General features: G+C 49.5%; 1 protein-coding gene across 1 annotated transcript in view; it reads left to right on the top strand.

Moving 5' to 3' along the window:
- LOC133350569 (tyrosine-protein phosphatase non-receptor type 13-like) overlaps nucleotides 1-27,452 on the top strand; it is an 81,038-nt gene that overhangs the window by 49,703 nt on the left and 3,883 nt on the right. The window contains 20 exon segments of the mRNA XM_061565038.1: nucleotides 2,211-2,296; nucleotides 3,560-3,728; nucleotides 5,031-5,245; nucleotides 6,436-6,534; nucleotides 7,039-7,340; nucleotides 8,749-9,094; nucleotides 9,745-9,903; nucleotides 10,734-10,908; nucleotides 11,780-11,990; nucleotides 12,793-12,902; nucleotides 17,233-17,297; nucleotides 18,101-18,262; nucleotides 19,038-19,277; nucleotides 20,392-20,504; nucleotides 21,532-21,680; nucleotides 23,904-24,046; nucleotides 24,198-24,288; nucleotides 25,319-25,656; nucleotides 26,353-26,706; nucleotides 27,305-27,367. Of these exon segments, the coding sequence (XP_061421022.1) occupies nucleotides 2,211-2,296; nucleotides 3,560-3,728; nucleotides 5,031-5,245; nucleotides 6,436-6,534; nucleotides 7,039-7,340; nucleotides 8,749-9,094; nucleotides 9,745-9,903; nucleotides 10,734-10,908; nucleotides 11,780-11,990; nucleotides 12,793-12,902; nucleotides 17,233-17,297; nucleotides 18,101-18,262; nucleotides 19,038-19,277; nucleotides 20,392-20,504; nucleotides 21,532-21,680; nucleotides 23,904-24,046; nucleotides 24,198-24,288; nucleotides 25,319-25,656; nucleotides 26,353-26,706; nucleotides 27,305-27,367 (3,590 nt within the window).

Genomic DNA, 27,452 nt, shown 5'->3' with positions numbered 1-27,452 from the left:
TATAACACCTAACATAACATATGCTCATTAAACCATAGACTTATAATATGTAACATTATAACATACACATGAAATGTAACCTAAGATTATTCTCCACTGCTTGTCATTTTCAAGCGACATGCATACACGGTTGTAATTACTCGGCGAAGTCTGGCAGCTGCAGTCACACGCTTTGTGTAATTGCCAAGGGGAAAATGTTACCGGGCCTTTTGTCGAGATGTCTGCAATGTATAAACTATGAGCAGAGGCACGTGGGTGCATGCAAGAACACGCGTCATTCTCTTGAGACTTGCCCAATGTGTGTGTATCATTCAATGTTCCATTTTTTACGGCGGCAGGCAATTATGCATTTGCGTTTCGACGAACGTACAGGTTTAAAAACAATAACATTTTCACGCGGTAAGTTAGACTTTGTTTGTGTACACTCTTTCCCTCCCCCCCTGCCCCTTCCCCCAACCCCCTACACCCCACCTTGTTTACCCTTAACTTTTGTTCCTTTCACCTTCCCCTTGGAAAGTATCCGTGCTCCAACCTGTAGTCCTTGCGCTAGTGGGGTAGCGACGACCTCATTTCACTCCCTTTCACCCCACCCACGGACACCGCATTTCGGTGGAGGGGGGGGGGGGGGATTCCTGTGGCCCCCCCTTCCTTTTTTTTTTGCTCGCACCCCGTACCGGGCTCTTGTCAAGATTAAATATGTAATATTTAAATAAACTTTTTTTATAAAGCCGCTTTAATGAAATCTACCCTACTAGTAATGGAAGAACTCCACGACTCCAGGAAGTGGCCCCGCAGCTTGCCATAACGTAAGGGACCGTGGTGATTTACAGCCAATGTCAGTTGAGCGTGGACAATTAGACCCAAGACGAAACATAACATATAAAAATAATGTTTAAAAATATATATTTTTAATGATATAATATAGTATTGTCATCAGTATGACATAAGTATACCAAGTTTGCAGTCAATACCACATTGGGAAGTGGGTTATTATTGAGTTACAATATTTGAGGATACAACGACAACAACAACAGAGTGAGTTAATAGAAAGCGTGTAAAAAGTACAAATGTTTTAAACCTTTTTATTGCCTCTGCGGGTTACGGAGGTGGGTTTCTGAGGTTGGGTTTCAACTTAGGGAGGGGAGCGCTCAGTGTGGGGCTGCTGGCGGGAGGGTTGAGCACCTGGAAAGAAGGAGCAACAACCGCCTGTTGAGCGGAGGTTGACACCAGAGATGTTAGAGCATCCCAGTTGGATGTATGTACGATTTTGAACTTAAATTCGATTTAAAGCTTTCGTGACTGCAGGGATTCATATTCTTGGTTCTTTCGGTAAAGTCACATAGAAGGGAAATAATAAAATAATTAAAATAAAACAATAAAATTCTCACGACGTTTCAATTGCAACACAAGCAATCATCATCAGGTGTGAAAACTACAGCTAAAAATGTTCTTGCTGTAGTTTTCACACATGATGATGATATCTTGTGTTGCATTATTTCCCTTCTACGTGACTTTACCGAAAGAACCAAGATTATTTTGAACTTATTTCGCACCGTACGTAACCGACCGTGCTAATCGGAGGTACGATACGTTGTACTGGAGTGGAGAGTGTGTGGGGTGATCAAAAGGTAACGGTGAGTTCGGGAATGGAGTTTGCGTGTCTCTCTCTCTCCCTGTGATTGTGTGGATTTTTCTTCGCATCCTCCGGCTTTTCCCTTCACTTTTAGAAACGTATGCTTAAGAGTATTTGGCTGCTATACATTTCCACATGATTCGCCACTTCGTTGGGCTATCATTTGTGGCCAGATTGCTTCTGAATAATAGCTACATAGTTCAGTGGGCCTTACCTGGTATAATAATAATAATTAAAAAAAACCGTTTAGTTTAGTTTGGAATGTATAAAAGTTTGAAGTCTAGAAGGATCTTCATAAACTACAATGGGAATCTTCGAGTTGTTCATCTGATTAGTTAGGAGTCAGTGGGGTACCAAGGATGTCTTCCTACAGCAGCATCCCATGTGTGTATCGTGCTTGAGAGTATGTCCATTGCGGAGTTGGAGTGAGGAAATCAGCTTCTAACATCGCAGCACCGTGAGAGATGTTGTTGCGGCTTGCTGTAGGCCTTCTTCCAGCAGTGGATTGATCGTGGCTGATATTGATGACGAACGAATGAATGAATGATCCGATTGTGTTTCCGCCGCCGCTTTGAAGGCGATCGGCTGCTGGAGGTGGACGGAGTGAGCATGCACTCGGTCACGCACAAGCAAGCCGTGGAGACTCTTCGCAAGACGGAGGAGGTCCGACAACGCACTGACAAAACAATCCCGTCTTCGCACAATGACTGTGGCAGTTACTTGGCATGTAATGATGGTCCTTCTGATTTGAATCTGGTGACATGTGTGTGATTCCCCGGCCATGGCGCGAGCATCAGAGGCAAGTGATGTGCGAACTAGTTCTGGTTTCCCCTTGACCAGTGGGGTGAAGTATGGTCAAACAACCCCCAAGAACAAACTGCATGCGGAGACCTTCATTCGGCAGCGGATTGATAATGGTCTGCGAAATGTGTACGTGATTTAAAACACAGGCGGTGATGAATTATTACATCCCTAATGAACACCAGACCGGAAGGCACTCGGCAGATCAACAACATTTAGCCATCAGTAGGCAGAATATTGCACGACCATTTGAACGGCTTTTCAATTTTGGGAATGGCTCAGTATTTGCGCGGAAGTTTGAAGTTTGTTTAAATTGGTACCTATAACATTTATACGGTTTTACAATCCATTCGTTGCCCGTCATAAAGGGCGTGTAAAAATGAAAAACCAAAAAACTGAAAACGAGTCATTGGCTTTTTATGCATGCCATAAAGGACTGCACTATTTACAGAGTAGCGTGGCTTTCTGGTGACTGTGTTGATCATGTAGGATCACATTCAAGGACGTGCGTGGGAAGGATATTTCAATTTACCACTTGAATTCCGCAGTCATTACTCAGATTGTGATCACGTCCAGGTGGAATATTGTTGCTTTATTGTGCCGTCGATTACTGCCATTATGGTCTCACAACTTTACTTTGCGTGAAATGTCTAGACAACTTTGAATTTGATGGTTTCGTATTTGTTTTGAGGTTTTATGACGTCAATATGTCATGAAAGGTAACTTGTGATAAAGGTAATTTGTAGGTTTTTTTTGCGGTGGTGCCGTTTTGCTCTCCGACTTTGTTTTCGGGGTAGTATTGCGCGTCGTTCGGCACGATGTCCGATGCTTCGCTGCATGCGCCGGGAGCTTCTACAGGAATTGAATTCAGTTCCTCAGCAGGTGGAGCGAAACGTTGGGCACCCTGCCGAACAACACGCGGCACAGCCCGCAGACGCGTCGCACAGATAATCCACGCTAACAATTTACGGCAGGGGCCTATAAAACGCACACGCCGCGTTCTTACAGACCTATTCATTACGCGTAACTTTCAATTTGCTCGGTTGGCTACGTACGGTCCGAAAGAAGTTCTACATGCATACGTAATCGTTCATCTTAATGAAGCTCGTCTCATTCTGTTTTCAGCAAATGGTGTGCCTGGTGCTGGAGAAATGTGGCGCTCAGCTGGAAGACTTTGAAGATGTTTCCAATCCTGGATTGCAGACCTCGACGAGCAGGGAGTTGTCCCCCAATTCTCAAGTGAAGCGCTGGACAGAGGCGGGAGACTTCAAGTACTACAGCTTCGTGACGGAGAGTGAGCAGCCCAGCACAGAAGCATCACAGCCACTGCTTAGTGTTCTTCCTATCGGGTTAATTTGTGGTTAGATAATTAATGTTTTATTTGGCTTGACATGCTTCTAACAACTAAATTATATTCGTTTAATCATTTATTCTGACAACAACAATTGCCTATACCGTGTCCTGTACTGGTACACGTTATGATCAACTTTGCAGCTTAATGCAGGAAGAGCTAAACCATTGATAATTGTTTTTTTACCCTTTTATCTGGCAACAAAACTGACACTTTTTTTTTACAAGGAGTCATATTTACATTGACCACAATACCTGCTGTCGGAATGCAAACAAAAAACATAACTCTGATAATGTATGCACTGTCCTTGAAATTGATTGGTCCACACCCGAGACAGCTTTCTTTAGAGCCTAGTCTCACAGTGTGCGCCTTTTGGCGTCATCTGGTCGAACACCATGTGAGACTAGCGTCATCTGGTCCAACACCATGTGTTACTGGCAAATGAGGTTCCAATGGAGCTAAACCATTCTTAAAGGAATGCTTTAATTTGCAGGCAAGTAAGAATTAACTCCTCTAGTGATTTTATTGAATATCACGAGTCGGGGGGCAATCTCTTCTTGGCTCATTTTTCCCGTCCCGTTTGTATTGTTTAAACTTTTTGTTTTTCTCATTTGCACAATTTAGTGCTGTCAATTAGATTCATTGTAACTTAAGAATACTTTTTTCTCACGCGATGTCCATTCATAGCAAGCAATTACACTCTCACGTCCGCAACTCGACGCACGTAACTCGAGCGTAAGAATCTCTTTTAACCGATGAATTATCGCGTTATGTGCCTCGCAACTTGTGTGTGCAGCATCACTCTAAGTGAGGAGCTCACCTGGAGCGAACTTCGGGGGCACACTGCTACACTACACCCACCCTGGCTGGGGGGGGGGGGGAGGCACAATACGGTCAATTCTAAACGCTCAACGGAACAAGTAAAGATGCGATCTGCTTTTCTCCATCATGCGTCTCGTCCCATGTGTGTATCAGAAAAGTAAAATGTTGCGACATCCGTCGCTCGATTATAAAAACTACGGCACGTATTTTTACTTATATGATTTCAAAAGGGGGGCCTTTAAGAGGGAGGGGGATCAGCCCCCTCCATCATCTCCCACGCTACGAGGGAGAAGGGGCAGGGGTGGTGGGGCCTGCGTCAATGCGAAGCGACGTCGCCGTTCGAACGAGCTTACCGCCTCGATTGAACGAGGGACCCCCGTCGCTGCGCACCCGCCCCCTGCCCTCCGCCCGCGTTGCGCGCAGACAACGTGTTCGAGGTGCTGCTGAGGAAGGGCGTCGGCGGCCTGGGGTTCAGCTTCATGGGCGACACGGACCCCGGCTCGCCGGAGGCCGTGCGCACCGTAGTGCGCGTCAAGCGGCTCTTCCCGGGCCAGCCGGCGGACGCGAGCGCCCGCATCCTCCCCGGCGACGTGATCCTCCGCGTCAACGGCATCCCCCTCAAGGGCCTCTCGCACCAGGTTGGGACGCACGCGTCGAGACGACACGGCGGAGACACGGGGACAGGGAGATGCCGAGACACATGGGGACAGGGAGATGCTGAGACACGGGGACAGGGAGATGCTGAGACACGGGGACATGGAGATGCCGAGACACAGGGACATGGAGAGCTGAGACACGGGGACAGCTGAGACACGGGGACAGGGAGACACGGGGACAGGGAGATGCTGAGACACGGGGACAGGGAGATGCCGAGACATGGGGACAGGGAGAGCTGAGACACGGGGACAGGAAGATGCTGAGACACGGGGACAGGGAGATGCCGAGACACACGGGGACAGGGAGAGCTGAGACACGGGGCCAGGGAGAGCTGAGACACGGGGACAGGGAGATGCTGAGACACGGGGACAGGGAGATGCTGAGACACAGGGACAGGGAGAGCTGAGACACGGGGATAGGGAGATGCTGAGACACGGGGACAGGGAGATGCTAAGACACGGGGACAGGGAGATGCTGAGACATGGGGACAGGGAGAGGCGAGACAGGGGGACAGGGAGATGCTGAGACACGGGGACAGGGAGAGCTGAGACACGGGAATAGGGAGATGCTGAGACACGGGGACAGGGAGATGCTGAGACACGGGGACAGGGAGATGCTGAGACATGGGGACAGGGAGATGTTGAGACACGGGGACAGGGAGAGACTGAGACACGGGGACAGGGAGATGCTGAGACACGGGGACAGGGAGATGCCGAGACACACGGGGACAGGGAGAGTTGAGACACGGGGACAGGGAGATGCTGAGACACGGGGACAGGGAGATGCTGAGACACGGGGACAGGGAGATGTTGAGACACGGGGACAGGGAGATGCTGAGACACGGGGACAGGGAGAGCTGAGACACGGGGACAGGGAGATGCCGAGACACGGGGACAGGGAGGGCTGAGACACGGGGACAGGGAGACACGGTGTATGTCCCAAATTGTAGAACTGCCCTTGTGTGCCCCTACGGGTGAATCGCACATGTGTGTGTGTACGTTGAACCTATTTAGCACCGTATGTAGCCGTCTGCACTAATCGGAGGTGCGGGGGAAGGAAAAAACTCAACACAAAAATGTGCATAGCTCCCAGTGGAGAATCCAGGACCGCGATGCCATGCGCGCGTGTGTGTGTGTGACGGGGGGTCCTCGCGCGTGCGACGACGCTGCAGGCGGTGCTGTCCGTGCTGCGGGGAACGAGCGACGACGTCTCCCTGCTGCTGTGCCGCCCGGAGCCGAGCGCCCTCCCTGAAGTCGACCCGTCGCTCATGGTCAGCCACAGCCGTGGCCCAAAACGATGGGCCGGCCATATAGTAATCCCATAGAGATACTTAGAGACCCATAGAGATACTTAGATACCCATAGAGATGCATAGAGACCTATGGCTTTTCATTGAGACCCAAAAAGATACATAGAGACCCATAGAGATACATAGAGACCCATAGAGATGCATAGAGACCTATGGATTTACATTGAGACCCAAAGAGATACATAGAGACCCATAGAGATGCATAGAGACCCATAGAGATGCATAGAGACCCATAGAGATACATAGAGACCCTTAGAAAAACACAGAGATATATTAAAGGCAACCCACAGTAGTGCAATTGTGGCCATGTAAACTCCACTGTGAACCACTTCAGTAAACCACTGTCGTTTGCGCTCTTTCAACGGAGGAGGAATAGAAAATTTAGGCACACCTTGTATGCGTAGTTTTTTGCTTTTTGGACGCGTGCCGCGTTTTTTTGTTGAAATTTTTTTTTCCCTTTTCCCAGAGCCCCATCGGCTCCCCGGTGAAGGATCTGAGCCGAATGAACACTCCGGCGCCCCGCCAGGCGGGCAGCACGCCCACACCCCACCCCAGCCTCGCCACGTGCGGCCCCTACGAGATCGAAGAGTCGGCGGTGGCGCACGGCCACTGGGACGACGAGGGCCTGGACGGGAGCGGGAGCGCCGCCCGCACGCCCACGCGCAGGGACAGCTACAGCGACAGCACCGAGTACGATTCCGACGGCGGTGGCGCTGCTGCCGCCGCCAGGGAGAAAGGCGCCAAGCGGCATCCAGCTGGGCACTCTGGGTAAGAACGCCACAGTGCACGCTGGGTAAGGAGCGGCTGATTCACTGATCCAGAACGGCCATCGTCGTCGTCGTCACATTCCTTGTCACCTACCTCGTCAACTGTCTCCTAAAGCCAATGATGGATCTGCACGTGAGCTGGTTTCATCGCTCCAGCTCCGTGGTTGACGTCACTCTAGGGCGAGTTCCTCCCATGGTTGGTCACTCCGTCATGATTCTTGACCATCGCCCATCTTCCCTTGCCACGATGTTATCCGGTCCAAGCCAACTTACTTTTCGGATAGTGATCCTCAGTGCACACTGGGTAAGGACTGACTCAAAATCACCGAATCCTGCGTGGCATGCTGGCTAAGGGGCCTTTATTGCATACTGGGTAACGAGTGGCTGAAGAGTCGGGTGCGCAGGGAGCGTCGGACCGGTTGGTGGCTGACATCTAAATGTGTTGCCAGTAGAGGGCAGTGGTGGAGCAGACATGGAAAATATAAAAAGCGCAATGTCACCGGCAGATACCAAAGTTACATTTTTATGCTAAGGTATGTGCTATTGAATTTGTCCTTTGGTGAAATGATTTTCGTCGTTTTTGTCAAAATCCCAATCAGTGTTGTGGCTGCAGTTGTGCTCGAATCATTTGACCATCGCCGCACCTTCCTTTGACACTGATCTCCCTTGCGTATGTGTTTTGTTAATTGCTGTATTCTCAAACCTGGAATATTTTTTCGTGTGACTTGTACGCATTCGTTACATTTGGTCACTCTTAAGCTATATCTTATAAACATTTAAAACGCGCACATTCAGTACACCGCGTCATCAGGCAATGTTTGTCCACTGCTGAGTAAAAGTCTTCCCACGGCTTCACCATGGCCCATTTTTCTCTGGCAATACCACGCTCCATATCGCTCCCGCATATTAACTCATCTCGTCGCTCCATCTCTCCGGTAGTCATCCTCTTGGGCACGTTCTCTGCTTGAGCTGCCACTGCTTCACCGATCTCCGCCATCGGCCATCATCCCTCCTAACGATTGTGTCCTCTGCCCAGACCCACTTGTCCACACGATGTCTGAGACGTGCGTTTTTTTTACGCTCTTCTTGTCTCTCCTCGTTAAAGCCCATGCACATACACTGTACATATTTGTACCCATTTATACTAATTTATCAATCCACTGTTGGATAAAGGCCTCCCAGCGCTGGTTAGTGTGGGTTGGTGAAGGAGGCAGGGAGTTTCCCGGGACTGGTTCAGGCTTCACTCTCTACTGATCTTGGCCGTGGCCGGGAATTTAACTCGCCTGTCCGTTATCGAGCTTCATCACCCAAAAACGCTCAACCACTGTGCGATCTCTCCCCATATGCTATACGTCTAATGTACAAACAATCTTTTTTTCCTCCACTGCCCCTTTCTCAACCCCTCCAAGGTCTTCGTTCACACTGCCCGCGCCATCCCCCGGCTTCCGGTATCTCCCCGAGGTGCCCTCGCCGACGCCCCTCGACCAGGCCTACCTCAGCTCCAGCGAGGCCTCGCTCACCCCCCCTCCGCCATCGCGCGACACCAACTTGGACCGCTCCGAGCCGCCCTCGCTCTACCAGTCCATTGCCGAGGCTGCGGAGGAGCGCACCACTCCCTGGGAGGAGACGGACGGCGCTCCGCCGCCGAGCGGAGGAGCGGGCGTCGTGGAGCGCGACGCAGGCAGGGAGGCTGGGCCGTGGGTCGATGTCGACGACGAGGATGAGTGCGATGAAGAGTTTGAGGAGTACGCTCCGGTAGGTTTCTACGCCGTGCACGTTCGTTGATTTTCGCGGTTTCGCGCAAACGCGCGCGCGTGCGGTGCAGGTTTGTGATGGAGACAGTTATAGCCCTTTCTCGTTTCCGAGACGTCTGCAAGTTGCAGGGTGGGTGTCCCGTTCACCGTCGAATCTCAGAACGAGTAAATGGTTAGCGTTCATTTTATTTAGAGAGGCGTAGCGCCGTTGTTTTTAAGGACATTGTACTCACCACAGAGAACCGTAGCAACACGACCGCTGCACTCTATTTATAGCTTGCGTCAAACTGTGCCACACGCCCTCCCCGCATGGCCTTGTGGGAGCCTCGGTACCGATGAAGTTATTTAATTAAAAAATTTCTTCCGGTTCTGCGATAGAATCTGAAGAAAAACCGACGACGTACACGTGCGTCATCGGAATGGGAAAGGCTTATTTAAACGTTGCACTACTTGACGTCTGGATGCAGTGACGGACACGACTGCGTAGCCGTGCAGCTGCTGCTCGTGCAGCCGCTGCTCGTGCAGCCGCGAGTTTGATGGTCACGCCGATGTTTTTTTTTTAACTCTACCCCGATGTCCTCCTCGCGCGACGCTCACGCCGACGGTTTTTCCGCCGCCCTCATCGCGCGTCCTCGCGCTCCCCGGCGGCAGGAGGTGGAGGTGGAGCTGACGCTCGAGAAGGGGCCCGGCGAGGGGCTCGGCTTCACCGTGACGAGGGGCACTGAGGACGGCGCCGCCTACATCCGCGAGGTGGTGGAGGGGCCGGCGCTGCGCGACGGGAGGCTGCGGGCCGGCGACCGCCTCATCGCCGTGAGCTACGCGACTCGCCGCACGCACGGCACACCCGTGGCTCGTCCTGCGGCAGTGTTGTCGTTAATGCATCATCCTCATCATCGTCACGATCCATGGGCAGGTAGCCCGTAGGTGTCCACTGCACATTTCGTCATTTGTTTCCACTTTCGTCTGTCTTGTGACAATATGCTCAAGTTGTGGCCACATCTTTCTGGCACCAATCTCTTCGTCGTCGTCATTAAGCCGTTCTCTGTTAGGTATTCCTCTTTTTCCGGTTCTTTCCATTTTTCCGACCAACAACAACAAACTTTTAAATTTTCCTGTTGTTGTCTATCCTACATATGTGTCCAAATCGTGCCAGTTTCCTTCTCATCACTGCCTGCATCATCATGTCTTATACGTTAATGTACATTAGAGAACTAAAAAGGCCTTTGTCAACCCCACGGCTGGTTAAGGAGGTTGTTTGACCATGTTTATGTATGTTGAACTTCTTTCGCACTGTGCGTAGCCAACCCTGCTAATCGGTGGTGCGACAATGGTCAGTGTGGATTAGTGAAAGGGGGGCGGTTGGTGGGAGGCCATCACCGGTTCAGATATCATTCACCGCTGAACCGAAAATCGATGTCGGCTCAGCGGGTTCACGGTACAGTGTGCTAGTCGCTGCCACCGCTCTCCATTGCCATGAGTCTTTACCGGTAGGATCGGCAATTGGTGCCGACCTTGCGGGCAGTGGGATCGCACGCTAGTGGGCCCGGTATTAACGAAGTTATCGGCTTGACCCCGGGAAACGTCGAGCACGGGAGAGAGACGGCTGTGACGCGCCGCTCATCTGCGATGACTTCCGCCAGGTGAACGGAGTGGAGGTGGCCGAAATGACCTACCCCCGCGCGGTGGCCATGCTACGCTCCACGCCCCAGTCGGTGACGCTCGTGGTTGGCAGGGCTCTGAAGAACCTGGGGGTGCCTCCGCCGGCACACACGCTGCCGACCATCGTCCTGCAGCCCAAGGAGAAGGGCCTGGCTGGTGCGCGAGACCCACCCCCCCAACCCACCCCGCGTGCGACTCTGCTCGGCATCTGACGATCGTGATAAATGATAATTTGCGTAAATGTAGCATTTGCGCCATTCTTGTAGCGCGGGTGCGATGCGTGTTTGCATGTACGTATGTTGAATTTCTTTCGCGCCGTACGTACGTAGCCAACCGTGCTAATCGGAGGTGTGGAGAAAATCGCAAAAGGTGCTGCCGCTGAGAGGGAGTCGCCCGGCTGGGGCGACGTTGCTCTGTGATGTTTCCCAACAAAGTAATACGCGCCGGTCATTTTCTAAACTTTGCACTGTGACGCCGTCACACACGGCCCCACGCTTTTTCGAAATGACGTCACAGGATCTTTCACATCCGCCGTGAAGCAGGCAGCGGCGTACATTCCTAGTTAATGCACCCACGGTATCAACCAGGGCGGCCGCCGGGCTCAAGCCGTGAACCTCTGCACCAAACGCCCTACCGCTGGGCCCATGTCATCGCCCCACGTTTAAAATGAAGACACGTGTTGGGCTTGCAATGCCTGTGCTATACACTACTGGGGATCACTAGTGTCGTGTATAGTGCGCTGTGCCATGAACCCGGTAACCCCGAGTTCGATTTCCACTCACGACCAACATCAGTGGCGAATATTTTAAGCAGTCCTGGGCCTCTCCTTGGCCGACTCAGCCTTAAATGAGTACCTGGTGCGGTGTGTAAACATCGGCAACTGGGGAGACAAAGGCGTGGCGGTGACCACACCACCCCCCTCGTGTGCCGTCCAGGTCTCCGTAGGTGCTACTCGCCAACAGCACTTGCCCCACGGGTCTGTTGAGGCTACACGGTGGTGGGGGGGTTTCTCTATCTTTGTGCGTAGGTCTGAGCTTGTGCGGGGGCATCGGCAGCCCGCACCAGGCGGTGCTCGTGGGCGGCGTTGACGCCGGCTCGGCCGCCGCCTCCGAGGGCAGCCTGGCGCCCGGCGACCGCGTTCATTACGTCAACGGGGTCAGCGTGCTGGGCATGACGCTGGCCGAGGCACAGCACACCATCTCCAGCGCCGACGGAGAGATTCTCGTCAAAGCCACCAGGTGACGGGCAAGCGCGCGCGTTTCTCGCCGAGCTGCATTGCCTTCCGGTCGGCGTACGAATACGTTGCGAGGTTGCGCTCGTTACACACGAAACGCTTGCCGCAAATGAACCACTGACTGTGACCTCCCTGATCTCGTCAAGGAGCATAAACCATCACGCGAACTCTGGTTGTCCTCGCAGCGGCGGCTTTTGATGAGCCGTCGAACAGAGACGGTGACTGCGTTGCGCGCTTTCAGATGCGCTTCTCTGGATCATCTGGAACACTCCTCCGATATTAGGAAGCCACTCGAGCTAAAACTATATTGAAAACGAATTTCTTTAGAACCATTTTAGTGATTAGTTTGTCCTTACTCTGCACCTCCGATTCGCGCAGTTGGCCACGCACTGTATGAAGAAGTTCAACGTATATGCCCGTTTCCACTCCTGGTGAACAAACTAAGCAAAACGTCAAAGGAAATGCACACTGCACGGGCAATCTCAAACACCGATGATCATAATTAGAAGTTCTCAGAGCGAGCGAAATGTTGGACATCATGTCAAGCATCACATGGTTAAATCCCAAATCACATCGAAGAGCTATACAGCACAACTGTCAAAACATTTTTCAATGTTTACATTTTCCATTATTAGTTAACGGAATGTGTTTTTTTCATCATTATTGAGAGTCCAATTTGCAGATGTAATGAAACGCATCAAAGCATTTTACAATAATTGAACCGTTGCTTCATTTTTCTTGGCCGGTGTTAACAAGAGAGTGTGGTTGGTGTGTTTGTTTGCGTGTGCTCTGCATTGGACGAGCAGAGATGGTCAACCCGTGGTCCCCATCAAAGCTACGCCCCGCAGGGAGCAGATACCAAACGGGAACACGGATCTAATGGCGGAAGACCCTGAAAACAGCCGATCAGATCAAGGTCTGGAACTTAATTTATCACATTTTTTTTTGTATTCCCTCCCTGTTTTATAGCAAATCCGGACAAGCCGCTATATTTAATTATTTTATACAATCCGCACAATTAGGTGGATTTTTACGTAGCGGTTGCAGTGTTCGTTAATGGTGTAGAAGTGCCCAATTAAATTGGCTATTGTGTGTGTATGTACGCTGACCCCAGTGTAACAGGTTTGATTTGGCAGTGACCTCAGTCTGATGAACCAGATGTGGCTTGACTGCTTTGCGATTTGGTGTTTTGTCGTGTGTACGTGCAAGCCCAGTTATAGTGTATGCTATGCCACAAACTCATTGTAATCTGTTCTAGATGTGGCAAAAGTCATTGCAGTTTCTGCTGCCATACGATACCGTGTCGCGTCCTTGCCACAGTCTTTATAAAGCACGCAGCTTGTGCCCTACGAATAGAAACGGGAGGCATCTGCAGAAATTCTCTTGACAAAACACAAATTAATCCAACTGTTACATGTCTGACAAATGACTCCATATTGTTAATTGAGGATGAGCTGCAAGGGTAGGATTGGGGTTGGAACCTAATTCAGCATTAATGAGTGGCTCATTTTCACTGCTGATTTAACATCTGTGGAATAATGCAGATTATGGGTGATGATGATGATGAAGATAAATGATGTTTGACGGTGCTAAGGATGTTGTCATCTTACTGTTGCAATCTTCTCTTAGTCACAGCTGACGCCACCGTTGCCAGTGCATTACACTCATAATGACCATCAGACTTGATCTATCCACTGCTAGCCTGCCCAAGCTGTTATCACTCTTTGTTGTCCATCATCATCATCATCGTTGAACTAATATACCGTGCCTCCCATGCAGTACGTCTTGAGGCGCCAAGACAGATTGTGTCCTCTAGATATCGGCAGGGTAGAATACTCCTCATCTTTCAATTAGCTTATCCGTGATGCGTTCACCTACTTGGTCACATTTAAGAATATCATCCTCATTTAATTCCTTGTGTTCGTTCATTTATATGTTCAGCACTTGTGAAGTAAACAAAAAAATACATGGGTTGGGCTTCAAACAAAAGTTCTGCTACAAAAGGTCTGTTGTGCAGATATGGAGTAAATTGAAATTATATTTTCTTTGCTCCTATTTGATATTTAAATTTTCAATCTATATGCCATACTTCACTTATGTTTATATTATCATGCGTAAGTGTAATCTGATTTATTTATAAGCGGCCGCCTCGTGCAACGCTTTGGGGTACCGTGTTTGTCTTTTTAGTTTCTTTATCGGGTTTGTTAGTTAATACTCTTAGTTTTTTCGGTAAAAAAATAAAATTAAAACTAATAAAAATAAAATAATAAAAATCACGACGTTTCATTGGCTACCACATTCTGATAAGCTCCCCCCCCCCCTCCCCCTTAACTTGGTATTTAAGAACTTGCATCTTGGAATCTCTGCCTCACTTGATACAGCAAATCTGGCTGTGACGGTCCCATCTGATGACGGAGACTTGTGTTGCCTCGGAAACGTCGTGATTTTTATTATTTGATTTTTATTAATTTTTATTTAATTTTTTTTTTACCTACGTGACTTTAGCGAAAAAACTAAGAGTATGAATCCTTGCAGTCACGAAAGCTTCAAATCTAGAATTTGTTAGTTAACTTCGAAAGCTGACATTTAACGCATTCAATGGGAAACCCCATATCAAAACGCCAGTTAATGAGTAGCCGACTCAATCTTGGCAAGGGTAACGCTTTAAGTGCGTGGGCCGGGGCCTTGGCGACGCGCCCTCCTCAAAGTCTCAATCAGTGGGAACCAAAGTTCATTTATTCTGGCTCATTGAATCGAAACTCCATTCTGGGGAACCAGGAGACCAGTTTTTGCGAGCCACTTCTTTTTTTATCGTCTTCTCAATTTTATTACTATTGTGCCTGTTGGCCTCCGTTTCCTGAGATGAAGCAGAAAGGCATAGGTGCAGCCCTGCTGTGCCACTTTACAACAACAACAACAAAAGAGAAACGTAACGCTCGTTCGCCCAACCACGTCGAGAGAAGAGCACGTCACTTTTGTCATTAAGTTTAGAATATTCGGGTACATGGCAACGGCTAGGCCAACGGATTTCAATTACGCAATTGCTTTGCCCTTTCCTTTCAGATTAGCAATTCATGCCTCGTCGAGAGTGTTTCGTGGTTTCACTGGATTTGGTGGGTAGAGATGCTTAGTATTTACTTAATGTTTCTTTCAAGTCAAAATGTGCGTGGAGATTAGATGCATTTGAGGAAAAAAACCACCACAAAAACGGACGCTTTAAACGACTGCGGTCTGTGGGGATGGTAAAAAATTTAATGCAATTCGTTTTCGATTGGCTGGGATAAGGCCATAGCCCCCCCCCCCCCCCACTCCTCTGCTCCCACACTTCTGCGGGGGAGCTGAACGACGGCTTGGCAGACGAATTTATTATTTTGTTGCCCGCAGTGCCGTTGTGGCATTGCCTCACATAGGAGGCCTCACGGCATTATCTACGTTACCATTGCCTCACATAAGAGGCCCCACGGCATTATCTACGTTACCATTGCCTCACATTGGAGGCCTCACGGCATTATCTACGTTACCATTGCCTCACATAGGAGGCTCACGGCATTATCTACGTTACCATTGCCTCACATAGGAGGCTCACGGCATTATCTACGTTACCATTGCCTCATAGGAGGCCTCACGGCATTATCTACGTTACCATTGCCTCACATAGGAGGCCCACGGCATGACGTTACCATTGCCCGTGCCAACACGTAGCGTCGTCACTAACCGTGGTCAGCCCCGCTGTTGGATGAAGGGCCTGCCCAAGCGCTCGCAATCTCTCATGGTCCTGCGATGTAACGTTCCACCTCGTACCTGCGCACAAGCTGATTTCATCGCGCCATCTCTCCGCGGCGGGAGTCTTTCTCGGACACGTTCCCTCCACTGGCTGCTACGCCTCGGCTAACATCAGTGGCGAGTGATATAAGGACCGGTGGTTCAACTTCCCACCCCCTTTATCAATCAACCCACACTTGACGCAATGCAGTAACGTATCAGCATGCTTCGCCACGTACGGTGCGAAAGAAGTTGAACATCCATGACCGACATGGCGCGGGGAAGCCCTCATGCATCGGTAGATGAGGGAAAATGGCTGGAATAAACAAAGTTGGATTTTTTTCATTTATTTTATGCCGCCACTACTGACGGTCAGGAGATGCTGGGTCAACACCCTCTCGTGCCCCCCCCGCCCCCTCGTTATGACGTGGTGGGGCGCTGCGACGATTGGTAATGCCGACCTTCGGCCTGGAGAAGCTGTTGCATGCCCGCCAGGCTTCGAGGACAGATTTGCTCTATTTGCAGTGAGTAATACATCCCCCACGTGAGATGATGAAAAAAAAAAGAAGAAAAAAGAAACCTCTCGAAATCACCGTGCCTCGCCGCACCGCTGCTTATTGCCGCACGAGAGCGTCGCGACAATAAATAAAAAATGCGCCAAATAAGCGAGTAAATAAATAAAGGCGGGAAATAAATAAATAACTCCGCTCGTGCCTATATGAAGGATCGTTCCTTTGCGCGCTTCCTCTGCTCGGCTGAACACGTCCCGCTTGCCGCGCGAGAGACGCGGCCGCGAGCGAACGAACGAGCGAGCCGACTAATCGGTGGCAGCGCGCGGGCAAGTCTAGCCGGGCGTCGCCGGCGCCGCCAACGCCGCCGCCGGCGGCTGCGTGATAGCGCCGTGTACCGGCCCAGGGCAGGGGTCGGTCCCGATTAGCGGCGGCGCACGAGGGGTGAGGGGAGAAATGCTTTGGACCGTTGACTTGGCCAAATTCACGTGAAGCTCACTCGAAGAGGCTTCGGGCGCTCCGAACGCCGGCGGTCGTTGCGGTCGCCAGAGACGAGAAGTTCGGAGGCTCGTTCCCCGCTCGTGCCGCGTCGCTTTGTGTGTTCTGTTCAAACATATCCTGCACGTGGCTCTCATTCCAGATGTGCTACTGGAATATGCATACAGAGAGGTTCTTTTTAATACTCAGTGCATTTGAGCACTTATTCAATGCGTTATGTTTGACTTGTCACCGTGACGTTTTGTAAATGCTCCAGCAAATGTCGAGGGTGCCCTGTTAAGCATTCTTAAATCATTTTTTTACTGTATTTCCACAGGGATCATTTATAGGCACACATTGTAACGTGCGCGGTTTTAGTGGATCGTAAAGCATGGGCCTAAACGTGTCTCCTCGTCCTGCCGAGTTATGATGTCATTCGATGCTCGTGTCGTCAAATACCCACGGGGGGGGCGGTGGTTGGATTTCTTGTGTTTCCAGACGTGACATCAGAAAATGGTGTCACCGATGAAGAGGAGCGGCATAATGATACGGACAGTTCCGAGGTCAGTCTCTTTTTTTAATGAATGCGAGATGATACCGTTAATATGTTGGGGAATGTTTCGTACGTTTTATATTGATTAATTGAGGTGGTGCGATGGCACAGTGGTTAGCGTTTTGTGCGATGAACCTGGCAAACCTGAGTTCGATTCCCGGCCACAAATAACAATGGTGACAAGTGATAGCTTGAACCAGGCCTGGTCTCCCCTTGCCCCTTAACCAGCCCGCACTGACCAGCCTAGTGAAGTACGGTCAAACAACCCCCACGATCTGACACGCCATGGGGAGGCCTTCATCCAGCAGTGGATTGACAGGGCTGTCAATTTGTATTAATTATTACTGTAATTTGCCAGTGACTATTAACAAAAGCCATCGGCGTGCGCGGCTGTCCACGCATTTCCCCCCGAATGGAAATGACTAAGCATTCCTGCACACGGATCCACGCCCGCTGAACAGAGAGTGCTCTCCGCATTGATCTCCGGATGAATGATGCCTTGGGCCAAAGCGGGCAGCGCTGCCCTCCCACGTGCAGAGCTGTCCTGTCAGGTGGCCAATGAAACATTCATGAAAGTCCTGACGAGCGCAGACATGGCCGGGCATCAACTGATTGTTTTTCTTTTTTACAAGAGCCTCAGGCTTGGTGGCCCCCCTGAAATGGTTTCGACCAACCGAGTTCCAGAATTGGGCAATTAAAAATATACACACCCGTAAAAACAAGAGGTCCATTTTCACATCTGGGACAAACGCGTTGTTGGATCGTCGGTGAATTTTAAGACGCTTAAGAAGTGCGCGCGCGGTGTTCACGCAGGGCGGCGCCATCAGCATCGAGTTGGAGAAACCCGTGGGCGGAGGTCTCGGATTTTCGGTGGTGGGCGGCGATGAAGGTCTGCCGGTTCTGGTGAAAACCGTCTGTGCGGGTGGAGTAGCGGCACTCGACGATCGGCTGAGAATTGGCGACACGTTGCTAGAGGTGAGCACCCCCGCGCGCGTGGCACGACGGGTCCTTGCACATTGATCTCCGGCTGTTGATTCGCATAATATGATATTTTTTTGTGCTGAAAGCGGCAAGTGAAAAGGTCGAAGCGTTGCAGCGTAACGTTCGTCTCTTCGTAATGTGAGAATGAGATTTCATTTGCAAAGGTTATGTAAAGTGCATATGATACACCGAGCGATACATAGGGGGAGTTATGAGTTGCTTTGAAGATAAATTGAGTAATTAATACTTGCTCTGATAGTGAGGACTATATGATAGATAAAAATATGAAGTAATTGTGGTATCTGTCAAAGACTAACATACGCGTTGATACGAAAGTACTGACAGTCGAGAGCCAATTTCGTTATCTTTCTGAGACAGACTGTGCACTTGGGTTATTTGAATGTCATTTACACTATTTTATGAAAATGATTCAAGATTGAACTCCCGAACAAATTACACGGCCACGACTAACATCGCCACGTATGCGGCGGGCAATATTTCACAGGCGGCAACGATTGAAGGGAAAGAAGAAAAAAAAAAGCTTTTCAACGTACAGGACGAGAATCATAAGGGCCGATGATAAACGGATCCGCTGCTCTTGAGTGCAGATAAACACGGGCAGATTGAATGACGCATCACACTGCTGGTATGATGTAGATAATATCGCGGGCGGTTATTTTGACAGCCGCGCGCCGGACGTAACCCTGAGCAGTGACGGCGATTGACGCCGCTGCCGTTGCCGTTTGCTCTCGCGCCGTTGCCGTTGCAGATAAACGGGGAGCGGGTTGGCAGCATGTCGCACGGGCGAGTGGTGGAGATGTTGCGCAAGGCCCAGGGCTGGGTGAGGCTGCTGGTGGCCCGGCCACCACCACAGCCACCCAGCAGGAGTCCATCGGAGGCGCTCGCTGAAAGCCAAGCGCCAGCGCCGCTCGTTGACGAGCGCTCCGGGCAGGAATCGCTGGATCTCGACGAACCGGACTCAGAGCTGCTGCCCAACGACTTGGCAGAGGTGAGAGAAACGGTGAAAAAAAATGTTCTGATTGGCGTTCTCAGTCCTCAGTTCTGTGATTCCGCATGGAAATGAAATGTGTTTTGTTCTGTCGGCCTGTTGGTAGGACCAGTAGTATGGGTGCCATGGTGGTAAGATGTTAACTGCCTTACTTGATATACAGAAGGTCGTGGGTTCAATCCCGATCCTGACACCTGTTGTATATTTGGAATTTGCATGTTCTCCCCCTGGTTGTGTGGATTTTCAACATGTGTTCAGAGTATTTGGCTGCTATACATTTCCACATGTAAGCCACTTCGATGCGCCAGCATTTTTAGCCAGGTCGCTTCTGGGCCTTGCCTAATAAACAAAAAAATAGTTTAGTTTAAGAGAAGAGTAAGAGATTATCCAGTCGCATTTGTATGTAAGTTTGTTGAACTTCTTTCGCAGCATACACAGCCAATCGTGCTAATGGGAGTAAACAAACTCTGACCTGGTTTTGACCTTTTGGTTTTCATCAGCATAGTCCGGCTTGGCAAAATATGCTTTTAACAAACATATGCTCTTAAAAAGTTTACTTGTTTTGTAGTTGCTACCCCAATAGTAGAGTTTTTACTAGGAAAGGGTATGGAAATTAATGCTAAAGAATTTTTGCAATTTATTATGTAATCATTTAGACCTAAAACCACCACACTCAAGCATATTGTGCTCTTTGCTTTGAGTACAATGGGGCTTCGTATAGTTGTGAGAACGAGAGACGAACAGAGTTACAGACTTAATTTTGAAGCCCTGTGTGTATGTACGATTCGTAATGACATAATTGCATGGTGATCAAATGTTACCGAATCATAATCTACCAGTGCGTGTGCCTAATTTTTACATTTGCATTGTCAATGCGACTTGACTGTTGCTGTTATATGTTTGTTGAATGAATAGTTACTACTTAAAGTGTAATATTTATCATTGTAGAGTGTCCACTTTTGTTGGCCCATGTGTATATACGTACAGTATTCTCCGAATGATACGACACACACCCCAACTTCTTTAAAATACGGGGAGGAGGGGGCAGCGCATCTTATTTATTATCCCGGCAATATGGTGAGCAGCTTAATGTGAGAGTTTTTTTTTTCCGTAGGTCTCCATGCAGAATGGCCACTCCCAGTCGAGCAGTATTGTCCCAGAGCCTGCTGGGAATTCAACGTGTGACGAGCTGGACCCCGAGGAAGATTCTATTTCACTGCACGATAGGTTGGTGACCTTCTCTGAAGCAACGATTTTGCGTTCACGAAGGCGAGCGAAGACTCCCCTCCAACGTCGACTCGTTAACGCCGACTTATACGCAAGGCAGTGTTATGGTCCGCGTGACCAGCTTTCTTTGGTTTCGATTTAAAGCTTTCGTGACTGCAGGGATTCATCTTCTTAGTTCTTTCGGTAAAGTCACGTAGAATGGAAATAATAAAATTCAGACTCTGTCTTCTCGACAGACCTGTTCTTCACCTGAGGACGGCTGCTTGCGTTGTGGCCTAAACGTCGTGAGAATTATTTTATTATGTTTTATTTTTATTATTTGATTATTTCCATTCTACGTGACTTTACCGAAAGAACCAAGAAAACAGCTTTCTTTGGTTTCATGGGCCATACCCATAATTGTCCACAAGAGCACATGACGACTTTTTAAAAACATTTCCACCCCCCCCCCCCCACGCTGTCGGGGGCAGGGGATACGAAGTGGAAGGGGCTAAGTGCACGCAGTGGCATGGCCGATGGGAGGGAGGGAGGGAATCCACACCTTGTGAGCTGCTGATCTTGGGCCAGAACTGAAACCAAACAGAGCTGGCGCAGCCTGGGTCCCAGTGCTCATGGAAACGTGGCATCAGTGTTGATTGACACATCTTTGGGATGGGTTGACCTCGCAGGTACCAGAATAAGGTTCAGATGGCAACTGTCAGTGGCATAGATAGTGTGAGTGGCGAGAAATTCAACCTGGATCACAGAGATCGCTGGGCATTTTGCCAAAGCTTGAGCATTGATCACACACACACACTCTCTCTTATGCATACCTATAACTGCCTACATATATTCATTTGATTTCGCAATGTATTAAAAACAACAAAACTCGGGTCAAAAACAAAGTTACGACAGTTCTTCGAAGCTCTATGTTAACAGAGTGTTCTGCAAGCGTAGTTTCATGAAACATAACGTATGCTCCTTGAAAATCTCGTGCAATTTATTGGTTAATAATTTAAAAGTAAACATTTTTTTTCCCGTCACGTAGCAAGGAACATCTACATCATAATGGAGAGGAAGAGAGTGACGACGACTACGGGAATGGCTGGGTGACCGAAGACGAGGATGAAGATGGGGAAGACGAAGAGGAAGAGTTTGCCGGCAAGGAGGAGACTGATACAGACTCAACCCTGTCAGGTAGAGACTTTCGGTGATTTCATGGCCGAGTGAGCAGCGCTCAATGGACCTCTCAAACCCCCAGTATAGAAAACAAACCTGCATGTCCAGAAGCAAAATTTCGATTTAAAGCTTTCGTGACTGCAGGGATTCATCTTCTTGGTTCTTTCGGTAAAGTCACGTAGAATGGAAATAATAAAATAATAACAATAAAACATAATCCATTCAGACTGTGTCTTCTCGACAGACCTATTCTTCACCTAAGGACGGCTGCTTGCGTTGTGGCCGAAACGTCGTGAGAATTCTTTTATGTTTTATTTTTATTATTTTATTATTTCCATTCTACGTGACTTTACCGAAAGAACCAAGAAGATGAGTCCAGAAGCTAGTTGTAATTACCGGCGATACGTCGTACTCAGATTATAAATGTTGTGGCTTGGCTCTCCAACACACCGGTGTGCTGTACTCGTGACGAATTGGCCACGTTCTGTTTACGTGACAACCCTTACTGGTTGGCTGTGTCGGGTGGTGGCGGGTTTTAACGACACATGTATATGTTTATGCAATCTAACCCAAAAAAACTCTTCATATAATTACGGGTGTCCATTTCTTTCTTTCTTAGCTTCAGGGGGTTTTTTTCTTCTCGTTTTTTTGCCGATTACGGCAATTTATAAATTCTCCAGGCCTAGGGCCTGTTGTGTGCAGTTTGAGCCTGTTCCCGTTGCTTGGTTGAGGCACTGCTGCTCCGTAACCCTGCCAGGTAAACAGCGGCTCATGCTCTCTCTGCACACACAGGCTGAGCTTTATCACACAATCAGAATCATTATTTATCCCGGAGAAATCCGATGAGCTATGCAGCTCTTTTTCACAGATGGTCCAGTAGGACTGGGTCATAAAGTAACAACAAACAATACAAAAAAAAGATATAAGTGCAAAGTATAAGAAAGGTAAGCAAGTCACAATAAATAAAAGTGATAAAGTACATCAGTTCAAATTGTATAAGTACATAAATTCCTGCCGATTTTTCAACACTGAATGCAATCTTGGGGTAATGCAGCAAAAACAACAAAAAAACCACAGTCCCTCAATCACATTGCAAATTAACATTGAACTATCGATACACGGGTGGTAAATATCAGAATTACAAGTAACATTTGCAAACGTGGCTGTATCTTTGCGTGACAAACGATCACAGTTTTCATAATCAGCCATCTATCCACTGCTGGATGAAAGCTTCCTCAGGCGGCAGTCACTCCTCGCTCACTCCCGCGATGCAGCCGTTGCATCCGGCATCTGCACGCGAGTTGGATTTCGCCGTTCCATCTCCGCAGCAGTAGACTGCCCTCCGTTGGGCGTGAGTGTCGACCACCGGCCACCGTCACTCCTCGCAGTTTTACTCGCAGAGGTCATTGTAAGAAAATATGTCATTTGTTTGAATTTTTGTTTTCTCATCAAGTCTCAAGACTATTTCAGGACACTTAATTGCAATGTTTGACCAATTCATTTTGAAGGTGTGTTTTTGGTATGCTAGTCGTCACCCCCCCCATGCTTTGAGGGGATAACGTTTCAAAAGTCTGCCCAGTTGGGTTCACAAACCCACTTGCTGTACTGCCATTTCCTGGGTACCTCAGCTCAGTGGATTTTGGAGTGTCATAATTCCCATGATGCACCAACGTCACCTCTTTAACGCCCCTGGATCGAAAGCATTAACCGCTGGTACTAAGACGAAATGGCTGCGCTCAAATTTCAAATATGCAAATATTTCCGACTAACGTATGTTGTCGTAACTACTGTACTATTTATATATATGTATTTATATACTTCAGGATATTAGGCCTGGGCTGGAACGGTGGTGCAGTTGTTAGCACACTGCAGCGTGAACTCGGCAACTTGTGTTTGATGCCCAGCCACGGCTAACACCGGTGGGGAGTGATATCTAAGCCTTTCCTGGGCCACGCCTCATTCACTAACCCACTGTGTAACACCCGCTACTGGCACGGTGTGGGACAACATTCATCCAGCAGTGGATTGACGAAGGGATGTAAATATTTGTGCTGTGAAGGCGTGTAAAACATTAAGTCACGTATGTTTTTTGTTGTAAAACATTTAATTGGATGAAAATTAAGCCCAGAAGTATATGACAATGATTTGAAGGCTACGTTGTGATGCGTATGGACACGTTGTGATTCCTTTTTCCACATCGCACATTGTTTAAAGAGGCCGTAATTGTTTCTTTGGGACCAGACATCGTGTCGGAAGAGGCGATAAATGCCCTCCCTCTGGCTGTGCCACCACCGGACAGCATTTACACGGGGGTCGAGCTGGAGGCTTTCATCAATAAATTGCAAGTGCACATCACACAGCAAGGACCAGAGAAGGAGTTCCAGGCAAGTGGTCATTTTGCCGTTTTCCATTCATGATATGTGGCAACCCGCGAAAAAAATATACGTCAGTTTTCTCTCGGTCGCCGCGATGTGGTGGATGTTGCGCGGATGGCGTTGTAACGATGCGGGGATTCTTCCATTGTTGTTTCTGCAGAGGCTGTGTAATCTGACCCCGCGGGACGGCTGCTTAGTGGCGTCTGCTGTGGAGAATCGAGATCGGAACCGCTATCGGAATGTCCTCCCCTGTAAGCATTTGCATGACAATGACACCGCTGCACTCCCGCGTGCGGTGCTTGGCAGGAGAAATGAGCGGAAGCAAGCAATTATTACGGGAGGAAAAAAAAACACGAGAGCATCGTTCTTTTTAAAAATAAAATTGTCTCCTTGTACAGTCAATAGAAATATTTTTTTCTTTGTTTAGAATCATAAATTCCTGTGACCAAAATCACCCTGAACGCACCTGAACTTAGCGGATCTTAGGAGCCGCACGGGGTTGAGCCTGCTTGGCACAGTTATGGGAGACTCCCTGCAAATTCCATACTTTGTAAGGCTCGGGCTGTGAGAAGGCCAGGGGGTCGCAGCACAGCAGTCGATTCTTGAACCCAGCTGTCCAGAGGTTTGAGTGTCACCTCCTCAGACACGTCGGCTTTCTCTGGGTACTCTCATTCGCCAAAATCTCTGAAATGGAATTGGCCACAAATTGGTTATTTGTGGCCAATCCATAAAATTAGTCTTGAGACTCGGTGAGCTTATGCATTATTGTTATGACTTGGTGATTATAATCGTAAGTCTTTCGCCAGATCACGTGCGATGTGAATTAGTGCTTGGAAGAGGCGACCCACCAGGCTTAACTGGTGTTATAGGCTGCTGTGGGTAGTGGCGGGCGGTGCAGAACAATCCATTGTTGTACTGTGCTTCACTGCTCCCCTTCTTCGCGGAACGTGCTCTCGGCAGCGTGGCGATGTGTGATTTAAGCAACCCCGGCTATGCCCACAAAGGGCTGTATGTTTACAGGATATTTATATGGAGTGTAAGCACAGTGGCACAAGCGCAGCATCGTATGGTGACCTCAGCCAAACCAAGCAAGGTCATCCTCTGCCGCCACTTCAGAATGTGCCCTCGTCGTTCACTGGCATTACAGTTGTCCATTCCTTTCCGCGCTGCGAAATCACCGTTATTTCAAGCAAATCCACGGGACGTAATTTTAATCTCGAGTAAAAAAAAATATTATTTTTTTTAACCGCCAACCTCCGCTCCTCCTCACCGCCGCCGCAGTCGACGCGACGCGCGTCGCCCTGTCGGGCCGCGAGGACGACTACATCAACGCGAGCCACGTGGCGCTGCGCGCGGGCGACGCGGCGCTGGCGTACATCGCGTGCCAGGGGCCCCTGCCGCACACGGCCGCCCACTTCTGGCAGATGGTGTGGGAGCAGCGGGCGCGCGTCCTCGCCATGCTCACTCTCGAGACGGAGCTGGGCCGGGCAAAGTGCCACCGCTACTGGCCCGAGTCGCGGTCGCGCGCCACGGAGGTGGGGCCCTACCGTCTGGTTCTGGAGCAGCAGCAGACGCTCAAGAGCTTCTGCATCCGCGTGATCATGATCACCGAAGTGGAGGTTCGCAAGACGTATGGTGCTCCCTCCCCCTCCCCCTTCTTTCCATCTTCTTTGTTTTTGGATGTTGGGCTCCCCCCCCCCTCCGCCACCCCCTGTGTTTTCTGCGAGCGTGCGGCGCTGTACGCCCCACTTGCGCAGTCTTTTGTTACGTCGTGTTTAGCCACAAAGCAACGTTTTGATTTTCCAAACCAAATTTTAGTTTTTTTTTTCCAGCACGCCACTGTAGCCTCGACCGTTACAATGTGTAACCTCTGTGCGTGATATTTCAACGCATCGATGCTGCTCATGAGCACGGCTTTGTAAAAGCAGTTCTGATACAAGCAACGTATGCTACATTAGACTGGTGGGGGAAGGTACAGAGCAATTGCTGGTACAAGCACACTTTGGATATAAGCACACATATACTCGCTCACAAGAGGGTGCGCTGACATCCACTTACACCAGCTCATTTTATGCAGCAATAAATGAATAATTGGACACGGCGCTGGCAAAAGCTCGGTCACCCCAGGAACCTTCGTGTCATCGAATTACGATCGGCACGGCATGGGAGGAGGCTTTCATCCAGCAGTGGCATAGCAACAAGGTGACGAGAGGGGGGGGGAGGGTCTGTAAAGAAATAAATATGTAACACACGTTAATAATTTCCCGCTGCCCCCGCTCACGACCCCCCGCCCGCGACCCCCCGCCCCTGTCCAGACCGGCATTCGTCAGCGAGTGACCCAGCTCCAGTTCACGCAGTGGCCCGACCACGGCGCGCCGGCCTCGGCCGGACCGCTCGTGCGCTTCCTGCGCTTCGCGCGACGCCTGCAGCTCGCGCTCGCCTCCCAGCCCGATTCGCGCGGCTGTGACGACGCTCCATCTGGCACCGCCGGCGCCGCCGTCACCGGGCCAACGTCAGCCGGGCAGGGGCAGCAGCAGCAGCAGCAGGAGGACGAGGAGGACGAGGAGGAGCCGGGGCCCCTGGTGACGCACTGCAGCGCCGGCGTGGGACGGTCCGGCGCGCTCATCTGCCTCGACGCGGTGCTGGCACACATAGACCACGGCCTTGAGGTGAGGGGGGGGGGCGGTGGGCACGGTCGGCGCCGCGAATGATCGCGTGAGGTCTCGCGATGAAGGTCGCCGGCCATGCGACTCCAGTTTGTAATGTCAGCTGTGTGTGTGAGATGCGTGGTGAGTGAAGGTCATCGGTGTGCAACTTTTAGTGGAGTGTCTTCTGTTGTGTGTGTGCGCGTGGTAGTTTTGTTTTGCAATGGCAGAAACTTTTTTACTTCTGCTTATGAATTGCGGATTTATTTACGTAACACATTGTCCTGAATTTAAATGACACATTTGTTTACATGTTTATATCCGTACGCAGCTAGAAAACAATCCTTCGCATATTTCTTTGTACATTTTTGTTTCATATTTCACATCTAATTATACGTGCAATGCATTCCAATTAAATGTGATTTTATTTTCGTCCGGCGTATGTTTTTTGAACATACAAAGTCTTTTTCTTTTTTTACAAACTCATTATAAAACCTGTGCGAAATTGAGCATCGCTTAAAAATGCCACTGGTATTGGCGGCTCCTCGCAAATCAATTTAAAGGTCCTGTTGTTAGTTTATGTGAGCGCGTGTGTGCTGTCTGTTCCGTTTTTTCCCTTCAGTTTAACATTGCCGACATTGTGAGAGAGATGAGGACCCAGCGCTATGGCATGGTGCAGACGCTGGTACGGCCAAGTTTCGTCGCTTCATCACTCGGAACTGCGTTACGCACACAACCCCACTGACACCGCCGCGCGTTTACGAGCCAAA

Source organism: Lethenteron reissneri, chromosome 34, assembly GCF_015708825.2.
Source record: "Lethenteron reissneri isolate LAM-NWPU_2019-01 chromosome 34, ASM1570882v1, whole genome shotgun sequence".
Taxonomy (NCBI): Eukaryota; Metazoa; Chordata; class Hyperoartia; order Petromyzontiformes; family Petromyzontidae; genus Lethenteron; species Lethenteron reissneri.
Note: the sequence above shows the minus strand (reverse complement) of the source record. Positions and strands in the feature narration are given on the sequence as shown.